The 11187-nt window shown below is 39.4% G+C and overlaps 1 protein-coding gene across 1 annotated transcript; it reads left to right on the top strand.

The window, feature by feature from the left end:
* The first annotated feature begins 61 nt into the window (after nucleotides 1-61).
* On the top strand, nucleotides 62-6747 carry lrif1 (ligand dependent nuclear receptor interacting factor 1). The gene is made up of 3 exons (XM_026153901.1): nucleotides 62-1645; nucleotides 2758-4204; nucleotides 5531-6747. Exons 1-3 carry the CDS (start codon nucleotides 1629-1631, stop codon nucleotides 6455-6457), a joined length of 2391 nt encoding a protein of 796 aa, XP_026009686.1. The 5' UTR covers nucleotides 62-1628; the 3' UTR covers nucleotides 6458-6747.
* Nucleotides 6748-11187: the final 4440 nt, after the last annotated feature.

The following is an 11187-nucleotide window of genomic DNA, read 5'->3' as shown; positions in this document are numbered from 1 at the left end:
TGAGTTATCATTATTATTACTAGTTGAAATGGAATGGAAACAAATGACAGATGATGAGCCAATGTTCCTAGAAAGCGGATATGTTTCTAATTAACAAATAATTATTAGAATCTAACCTTTGTCTGTCTGTTAGCAGTCTAGCATCCACTGTTCATTTTTCGATTTTGTGTGAAGGTAGATACCAGTAACAGGTGGGGCTGGTTTGACTCAGGTCAAGGTCAAACAAATGTGAAAATCTGTAAAAATGTTGTTCTTCATAATTTTTATGGATTGTTTTCCAACAACAACAATATACTAGGCTTTGGGGCACATGAGTACCTAGGTTGGCATTTGACCTTGATCTTCATCATTAGTTCCCAAGGTCAAAGTTGATCTTAAAAAACAAAATGTAAAGAAACAGGTCAATTAGGATAAGCGTTAGTTTCCATTAGATCATCTCCAAACTTTAAAGCAAAATGTTAGTCACTGGGGGTCACAAGCTTTTTACTTTGAGCTCTTTAGAACAGCATTTTTAAAAATTGTTATATAACTTCACGATGACACAAAAACATGAATATAGTTCACTAGATTTCCATATTAACAATGCTGACTGACATCAGCAAAAACAGCTGAATATTTTACTCATAAAGATCCGACATTGATTTAGGAGTTTCTTTCCTTTTCTTTTTTCTTTTTTTTTTTTTAAGCAGTGAAGTTCAAGCTTGATCTGGTTGTCCTGCATCATAACTTTGATTTTCTACTCTGTTGCTGGAGCACCCTGTGTTCCTCCCTTTTTAGATTTCCTTGTCTATTTTTCCCACTACTTGTGTCAGTGTATTTATAAATTTGTCATGGGGTGATATGGTTTACCAAAATGAACACTGCAATTAACATCAATCCCAAAACCCACTGACAACATTGGGTGTCATGTTTAAAGGAGACAGAGCCCATCTCCACCATGTGTCATGTTCAGAAATGTGCATCTTCATGACAGGTTATCTAAATATCAGACACACTTAATATATAAGAAAATATATAAATAAATATGCGTATCACAAAACGGAACCGGAAGTGGCCAAGCGGAAGTTGGTAAAAAGGGAGAGTTCAAAAGCCACAAAGGCTAACAATATTTAACTCGTCTTGTGTTGCGTGAAAAATAAATAATAGTAAATAATAAGAATAATGAACCCTGCTAAAACACGACAGAACACCACTATATTCAACCTAAAGTCAGAGTCTGCGATTAAAACAAACAAACACAATCAACACAAACTTAAAAATGGGTTGCTACGTTGAACACAACCTCGTAACAAACCGGAAATAATGTGACAGAAGGGCTGAAATGATGGAAACGAGATTCCAACTTATTACATCCATTGATGAAAGGCACCAGGGAGAAAAATGTGCAGTCAAAACATTTTTTAATGGCAATTAAACGAGAGTATTCGGAGGTTAATAGCGGCGATTACACATTTGGACCAAGGCTAGCTTTCAAGCGCTGAGGCTACGATGGTGTTTGGACGTTACCAGTAACTTATAGCTATCGTGTAAACGGAGCTCACACCAATAATTATGTATTTAATTTAGTCATTTTTCGTTACGGCAGCTAAAAATTACATTCCAGCGTTCGTCTTTTCACCAGAGGACAGATGGATACGATTTACAGGTACTGCGGTTTGATGGCTCAATGCCTCCCAGTCCCTTATTGATGATTTGTGCTTTTAAACATAACGGGAGTCATGACAACACTAATGATGGGTCCGAATAAGAAATCATAGGCTGGCTCAGTTTGCTGTTATATTTAGTATCTAATCCCATCTATTAATACTAAGTATAAATATTCTAATCATTATTATTAATTGCAATGAGCTAATCTTACAAAATATGAGATCGATCTGTCATTCATATAGTCCCACATTAAAGTTTTAAAGTTCTTATTAACTTGTTTGAAACAGTATTTAAATATTTGTACCTTTGTGTACTGCACACCTTGTCAGTTGTAATGTACCCTTGATGGTAACCGCGAATAAGGCACAAGTACCCTGTACTTACATGCAGTTTCGTGTACCGAGTCAGGTTTTTGCAGGAAACTATAAAATAATTACATTGTTAGACCGCAAGTATCCTGTATTTCCGTGTAACACGTTTTGTACAGGAAACAATAATAAAATAACATACAATAACTTGTTACCTGCAAATGACACCTAAGTACTGGGTACTTGCGCCTTATTCGCGGGTCATGTTATAAAGTGTTACCCCTTGATTATTAAAAGAAATATAATTGATCTCCCATTGCAGTAAAACAGCTCTTCCCAGTTATTAGGAGTAAAGCAAAAATTAAGAATTTTGGGAAAACAGTAAAAATAGTACAATAATGACATACCTCATTTTATTTTTCCAATAGAAAAAAAAAAATACAGCATCAGATACTCCATTGCCTCTAATTATGCTGGTGGAATAACTTCTTTGTAAAAGAGTGGAGATGAATTTCTTCTTAAATGCATGTGACACCTACGTATGCTCCCGAGTGCCTGCTTAAAGCCTTCCATCCACTCTGAGCAACAAGAGCGAGTAATAAAACTAATATTGGCTTAGAAATGCAGGCAACTATCACAAATTCAACAAAGGAAATCAGATAAGTGGACTCTCTGCCACTCTGGTAAAGGTTTAGATCTGTACTGTTTGGAGGTGTTAGAGTTCAACATAATAAAGTCATAACTGTATAAAATTCATATATTTATATTTGTGTTAATTCCGTTCTTCCTTCTGTTCTCTCAGTGGCCGAGGTGTCTTCTACCAGGCAATGCCTGCAATTGGAGCTGATGGAAAGAACATCATGAAACTGATTCCTGTCCAAATGGTGAACAGACAGTTTTTCCAACCACAGACAAGTAACACTAAAAGGGACCCAATTTCCCAGGAAGCTGTTACCATAAATATCAACTCAGCACCTGTGAACATGGTCACAGATACAGCTTTGAGTTCTTCTGTCTCTCAGCAAATAATCAGGAAGCAGGTTTCAGTTATGAATGTCTTGTCCAACCGTGTACATTCAGTCAACAACCAGTCGCTGCAGCAGCAGACTGGTAATTTAATGGCTGAAGTTCCGTCAGTGGCAACTTTTAAAGAAAAATCTGGAATGCCAGTAAAACTTCTTAATCCGCTCCCAGTTACTGTGAAATCTCCTGCACTCCCGAGAGGACAGTATCTTCAGATTCCCCCCAATGCACAAGTCCAGACCGTTCCAGCATGCAGACTCCCTGCAGCTATCCAGAAACAGATTTTTACTTCTTCTGCCAGCTCCTCCTCGGGGTCAGCATTACCCAGTGTAGTGTATGTTACTCCTGTCACCACTATAAATCAAGGCGGGACTCTGCCAACGGACACCGCTCCACACTCAGTCCGAATGTTTTCCAATGCATCAACACTGACTTCTTATGGATTTCACCCAAAGCAAAGAACACAACAGTTAAAACTGATTCCAAAGGTTTCACAAAGGCCCGACAGCCCCACACGCTGGGTGATAGAAGAAGTGGATTGTTCATCAGGTCCAAATATAAAACCTCTTAACTGTCCGTCTGTAACTTCAGAGATTCTTCAAGCAATCGCACAGAGAGAAAATTCTTCCACACAGCTCAGCACCTTCAGAAAAACAGCCTCTCAGCTGAGTCAGGACAATGGTGCACAAGGGCAAGAAAATGCTTTGGTCATGTGCAATGGCAAGGTGTTCTTTGTAGCTAAACGGTGCACCCCGCTATCTAAGACCACAACAACAACTAAAGCGTCTGAACTCAGCAAAAGCATTCTTCCACCATCTTCTTCTTTACAACAGTTTCTTCAGTCAGCTGTAACAAGTCGAGATGTTAGAACGCAAAGGGAGTCAGATGAGGTGATTGATCTATGTGACGATGATGAGTCACCTCAACAAGCAGTTAACGTGCCTGCGGTCTCTCATCTGGATGAAGACAATGTCATATTTGTATCATATAGTCCACCCAAGTCAGAGTCCTGCTCACCACGCTGCACAACTTCAAACATGGCTTTGAGAGGAGCAAAAGCCGGCCAGGACACGTCAGATAGAAATGAAACGTGTGTTTGTGGCTCAGACGTGCTTCACAGCACCTCTGCCCAGCAGTTGCAAGACGTAGAGCTTGATGCAAAAACAGAAAGTCCAACAGAGGCCAGCAGCAGCTGTGAAACAGAGAGCGACAGTCAGATAACTGAGGTAAGGCTAGTTCTGATGCTTCTGGGACTTGTTAGTGTTTTAATAAAAATGCTTTTAAGGTGTGATTGTAGACTAGATAATATAACATTTCACGTAGGTCTGCAGCTAATCATTACAGATCTGTGGTTTGGTCTATGTTTTTTGAAGGATAATTCAAGTTTGTTTGTAATTGTTTTTTGTATTGTTTTCTGTCTGGTGAGTATTTCTGATCACACCAGTGTTCGTTTGAAAGTTCAACCTCTTAACCTTGTCGGTTTTCTTGTGTGATGTACAAAATGAGTATTTATTTTCTGAAGCGTGGATGATAGAAAAACGTGGATTTATTTTCCTTTTTTTATTTTGTCTCTGTACAGCACCGTAGTCAGTTTTCATTAACATGTGATTAAAGTGCAGACTTTCAGCTTTCAGTATTACATTAACTTGTTTACACTGGAACGTGCTACCTATTAAGCTTCACAGCATTTGGCTGAATCTGAGCAGAGTGTACAGCCCTGTGCAGCTCAGATTCATCCCATTATGTCTCTGAGCAGGCACATGATCAGCAAATACTATGACCTGGTAGCACTGGCAACCATACTTTAGCTTTAGCATTGCCTCCACCATGTTTGACAGGTGGCATCTTCCTAAGCAGGTTCTTTTCAGATGTTTTCTAAATATACTCTGGACTTTCTCTTCTTAAAAGTAACCAGTGGCACCTTGTTGTAAACCCTCTGAAGACCTTGTAGACCTTGACAATGACATCCCAACCTCTTTAAGAGCAATTTTGACTTTAGAGTACAAGCCACATTTTTAACCATGCATTAAATGCATTGCTTTATTTTATTTTATTTTTTTTTACACTCCAAGCACTCTACCTACCTCACATTCATGGGTAGTTTAGAATCAACAACTAAAACGAACAATTAACCTGACATGCATGTCTGTGGACGGTGGGAGGAAGGAACATGCACACAGCACACAAAGGCCGCAGCATAAACCAGGAACCTCAGGTCATCTCTTCCTGTGAGGTGACATTGCTAGCCAACAGTGTTGCATGTTGTGAGTGGGTTTTTTCTCAGTCATGGAAAGAATTTGTTTTAGTTGTCTTCTGTTGTCTTTCAGACCTTTGGTGTTGCTAGTACATTGCTTCTTTTAAGAATGTATCAGATTGTTGATTCGACCACTAGAGTTTTAGCCATCTCTTTAATAATGATGGCCTCCTTCACTTGCAGTGACCTCTCTTTGGACCGCTTAGTAAAAGTTCCCATAAACAGCTACTAAATGTACTTGGATCATTTGCTTAATGTGTGATAATGGTATTTTTATTTTACATTTCCCCATTTGCAGGGCTCTACAAATCCTGAGTCAGTGGCACCAAAGCCTCGCAAATTGTCTGACCACCTGCTGAGGCAGATATTCGGGATAACAGCTGAACTTAAACTTTGCCTTCAGAGGGTTGATGAACCATCAGTTGAGTCTGTCCCTGTAAATTCGCTGCACATAGACTCCATTAAGTCAGTGGAGGATAATGAGGAACCAGTGGTAGATGTTTTTCGATATGAAGGTGGCAGTTCACAAGAAACCAATATGAACAGTGGTCATACTGATATCCCGAGAGTAAAAGTACAAACTGGAAAGGAATTACCACCATCACCTGACACAGGTGTTGGAGCTCTCAAATGTTCTCATGTCAAACTGGACCAGAAACCTCCTCCTTTTCCTTGGAAACAGAATTTCTTTTCAGGTCAAAGTTCACACAACAGGGCATCATGTGACTGTAAAAGTAAGCAAGAGACAGATTGTTTGGAACCAGGTGGTGAGGATGTCCCTACCACAAATGAAGGCAGTATCTCACAATCACAGTATGCAGATGCTCATCTTCAGACTCAGACTTGGTTGGATCTCAGCAGAAACACAAGGAGAATAGGACGGACCAGGAAACGCACTGTGTGTCCATGTTGCATGCCCACTACTCTGGATCCTGCAGTCAAGTCCAGGGCAAGGCTAGAGGAGCTAGACAAGTGGGACTTTACAGCAGAGCAGGTGAGTAAAAAAGGGGGAAGAGCAAAGGTTCCTCGAAAAGATGGAATGATGAGCTGTGGAAAAGTCACAAACAAGCAGAACTATGTCGCCCATGTGGGCTATAGTAACATTTTGTCAACAACGTCCACGGACTGTGATGAACTAAAAAGACAGGAACGGATCAAAAGACTCAAAGATTACCTGACAGAGAAAGAGGCAGCGTTGCAACTAATGAAGAGAAAAGTGAGCTGATTGAAAATGTCCAGTATTTCTAGCACACACACACACGTGTCCTTATAAAGTTCATTGATTAATGGACTCAAAAATGGCACCTCCTCGTGCACATTCACTTTCTGAGACTCAAAGTGAGTTTATGTTCCATGGAGCCCACCACACATATACATCAATGCTGGGTTTTTACTTGTCCAATAGGCTATAATGTGATATCATTACACACAGAGTATTTACAAACATGAAACTTTACCCTTTAAATCCTGAACCATGAAATACCTTCAGGAAAAATATTAATTTGCTTTTAGCAGTTTTCATTTGTATCATATTTGCTACATTTTGCATTTTGTTTGCTTTTTTGAGAGGCAGAGGATCACATTTATGTGGAAATTTCAAAAACTCACAAAAATGTATGTATATCCTCCTGAGAACCAGCCTATTCATTTATGCCCTCATTAATGGACATTTGTTTTTGCTCTATATCTTTTGACTTATTTGGGCTACCATAATAAGTCACACCAACCTTTCCATTGATATCACACCGGTTTGGGTGATACTTTTAGCTCCAGAAATGCAGGACATTACAAAAAAAGATATTTGGTTCCTCGGTTCTCAGGAGGTGTTGCAGGGTTAATGGAATTAAGTCTTAATTGAAAATTGCTTTTTTGTTTGTTTGTTCGCTTTGTTTGTTTTGATTGTCTGTTTTCCAATTTAAAAATGAAAATAAAGCTTATAAATAAAAGAAATTTAAAAAAAAAGAAAGTTGCTTAACTGGCAGGTGCTAGGGCCACTAAGGTGGACGTCTTCCATCTTGGTGGCCTAAGGATCTCCTCTTTGCTTTCTGTTGACTCCATCAGGCAGTTTCCTCCAGCTCCCACTGGAGCGATTCACAGACAAAATTCAAGCCGTATTAAGAAGAACTAGAATTTCCAAATCTGAAGATATGGTGTTCTGCTGGATGAATTGTTACTCTAAGTCACAGGTGTCGAACTCCAGGCCTCAAGGGCCAGCGTCCTGCAGGTTTTAGATGTGTCCTTGATCCAACACAGCTGATTTAAATTGCTTAATGACCTCCTCAACATGTCTTGGAAGTTTTCCAGAAGCCTGGTAATGAACTTATCATTTGATTCAGGTGTGTTGACCCAGGGTGCTATCTAAAACCTGCAGGACACTGGTGCTGGAGGCCTGGAGTTCTACACCCCTGCCCTAAGTGGTATCAAGTATCTCAGGGAAATTTTTCCCTGAGAGAGGGGAGCAGGAGACTGATAGACAAACTAGGACAGGATCTGCAGTGATGTGTACTAGTGATGGGCAGATGAAGCCTCATGAAGCACTGAAGCTTTTCATCCAATTGGTTCACCCCAACGCGAAGCTTCTTGAAGCTTCATTTGCTCTAGCAGGACACCTACTGGACGTAAAAATATTAGTTGGCATGAATTTGAAGAGTGTGGCATTTTGCACACAGCCTGTAAATGTCAACAACAAAAGGAGTGTGTAAAACATCTATATTGTAGTGATGGCAGTATACTGTGTATATTTATGCTGGCAGTATGGAAAATGATTATTTGCGGCAAAGTTCGAACCGCTTCCTGAACCAGTCACGTGGTACAGCCGGGCAGCGAGGCTTCGGACGTCATCATTTTCAGCTCCTCCCATAAATGAAGCAAGCCTCGATACGCGCTTCGCGGAAACGCCCCCTCCATTACTCGACACACGCTTCGAAGCCTCGATACAGAACGTCACATCACTAATGTGTACTAGTTTGTTTATCAGTTGATCCGTGTCTGTACCCTCACCCATGGTCACAAGCTATGGATAGAGAACAAAAGAAACAGACACCAGAATAAGAGAGAGACACCAGATGTCAGAGTCAAAGCCAGCTGCTTCACTCTTGTCATGTGGTCACCTGCACGGTGAATGGTAAATGGACTGGTTCTTATATAGCATACTCAAACAACTTGTCTTTTTCACCCATTCATTCCTCTGCTTACCCACTGAGCTAAAGTGGCACCCAGTTTATGTCTTTTCCAACACACTTACAGCTTACATGTTTCTTACTGGTCAGGTTTCTTGTTTTTTTCTGACAACCATTAAACTGAAAACAAACTCTGTTTCCAAAAACTGTTATGGAAGTTCAAAAACAGGTCATAAACTATAACTTTTTATTGATAAGATTATTTTAAAGTTTACATCAAATGCTAAAACTGAGAAATTATGTGTTTTTTAAAAAGGTAACCAAAGAGATAACTGATCTAGTTCTTATAATTCTTTTTCTTCTTTGTTTTTAATGGCTGCTCTATTCTTTATTTACAGAGCTCCATGACGATTGTTAGTACGCACAGATAAAAAGCTAGCAACCTATAATGGTGTAGTAATTTACATATCTCATTAATGCATTAATGAGTCTATGTTATTCATTATTGATGAATGATGTGCAGAAAGGTTTCATGTAATGGTTTCCAGACTTATCGCAGATTGAATCAGCAGTTTTACTAAATTCCTGGTTTTTCCATCAGTTCCTGCCAGTAAGTGTCTCTTTACATACAAGGAGATAACTGGACTCTATTAGGTTTGTGAAGATGTTTCACCTCTGAGGCTTCTTCAGGTCATGTGATGGGGGCAGTATTTCCAACCTAAAATGAAGGTGAAATAAAGGGGTTGTTTAAAAAAGTGGTTATGCAACACAATGGGAAACTGTTGCTGTCATTAATTAAACATTTTAAATGAATATTTATTTTCTTACAAAACTGTTTCAATATTTGAATCGTTGTCTTTCTGCTATTTATAGTTACACAAAGGTTTTAATTGAATACTGTATTATTTAATTTACATTTTTAAACTGAATCACAATATTTTTGTAAACAGGGTTATATGTTTTATAGTTAAGTTTGCTATGGTTTACCTTGTGCTGTGTAGAACAATACAATAGCATGTATCTGCTCAGTGATGCACTTTTTCGTTTGTAAACCTTAATTCTTCACTTTTGAATAATAGATTAAATCACTCTGTTCCACTTCAGCTTGTAAGCTGCATCCTAAACATTACTTATAATGTTTTCATTTGTTTTCCAAACACAGCCTAACATGTACTGAATCATGACAGACAGTGTAAGCTTTGTCTTTACAAAGTGGATATTTACAAATGGTATGAAACATAGTTGTTCTGAATTGGACGCAGTGAAGCAGACATCTCTGACTTCTGTTGGAAACGTGACCATCAGTTTTAGGTTTCTTCATGTTTTTGATTAAAATATGTATTCATGATTTATTTAATTCCATTTCCACTAAATGAACATTTATTTAAAGCTTGCCTTCTTGCTGTTTTCTTGTCTGTTATCTGTAACATACATTAATTACAGTTCAATTGTGTGTGGATCACAGTGTGTACAGTGATTTCTTTTTGCAAATGAACACAGTGTCATAATTCATTATCTGCTTTTTATTACCATTAAATGCACTGTAATTGAAGGAAGGATGTACATGCATTTAAAGAGAGACAGAAAAACACCTCCCTGCCTTGATAATTAATTCTGATTCTATTTATTATTTAATTTCTGGACATTTTGTTCAGAGTTCCTTGGTCCACAAAATAGCCTGACTTTTATGTGGTGTGATGTGTATACATGCTACAAAAAGACCCTCTGCGCTCTACATCAGTCTCAATATTTCAATTCAGTCATAGCACTGAATGAAGTTTCTGACCTTCAAAAACATGCAGCACCAGCCCATAATGAGCACATGTGATGTGTATGTGAAAATCATAAAAAAAAATCTTCTTTATTTAATCATTTTAATCCTAACAGGTTCAAGGTACAAGGTTCTTTATTTGTCACATGCATAGTTATACAAGTATAACACACGCGAAATGTAGCCTGACACGCTCCTCGACATGTGCAAAAAAATTGGGGGGGCGTGTAGAGGAAGAACATTATATATATATATATATATATATATATATATATATATATACACACATTGGGTGAATGTGCAGTAGTAGCAGCAAGCAGGTGAATTATGTACATTAATATGAATAGACATCTGACTATTTTACAGGATAGACAATATAAACATATTTAAAATTAAAGGAATTGAAATGTACATTGTGCCTTGGTTTAGTGTCTGGAAGAGTCCTGACAGGGTCTGCTTTAAAGATGTCCCTTGGTTGATACTTGACCAACTGGGACTCACACTGGAGGACCACTGCACAAGGTAGCTGGTGGGGTCATAGAATCGGCCCTTCACCTACGCAAGGCAGGTGCATGACCCAGCGGCCGAGCAACGCCAGGCACTCACATAAAGGAGAGGTTTGGCTGGTGGACCTAATTGGCCTTGAGCAATTCATGGATGGGCTCCCAGTAGACACAGCAGAGTGGGTCTGCTGCCACCGACCAGCCGATCCGCATGCCGTGGTGAAGCGGTCGGAGAACCACCTGTCAGTGCAGCTAAGAGAATCAATGAGTCGGTCAAAACCAGCAGTGGCAAGTCAGCCAGTCCCAACTCTAGGGAGGCAGCTCTGGGTCTGAGTCATTGCACAGTGGCTATGGACAATGCACTCCACTCACTGCGAGCCACACAAGCATTGGGGCTGGAGTGCTGGAGATGTGAACAACTAGGACACGTCAGTCGAGAGTCCCGTGTATGGAGGCGGGACAGATAATGTGGACTCAGGCTGCACGCTGACTCTGGTCCACCATTCCCTTCGTTCAACCCAGGATATTGTTGGAGGCAGAGTAGGTGACGCTTAGGTGTATG

This window comes from Astatotilapia calliptera, chromosome 20 (genome assembly GCF_900246225.1).
Source record: "Astatotilapia calliptera chromosome 20, fAstCal1.2, whole genome shotgun sequence".
In the NCBI taxonomy this organism is placed as follows: Eukaryota; Metazoa; Chordata; class Actinopteri; order Cichliformes; family Cichlidae; genus Astatotilapia; species Astatotilapia calliptera.
Note: the sequence above shows the minus strand (reverse complement) of the source record. Positions and strands in the feature narration are given on the sequence as shown.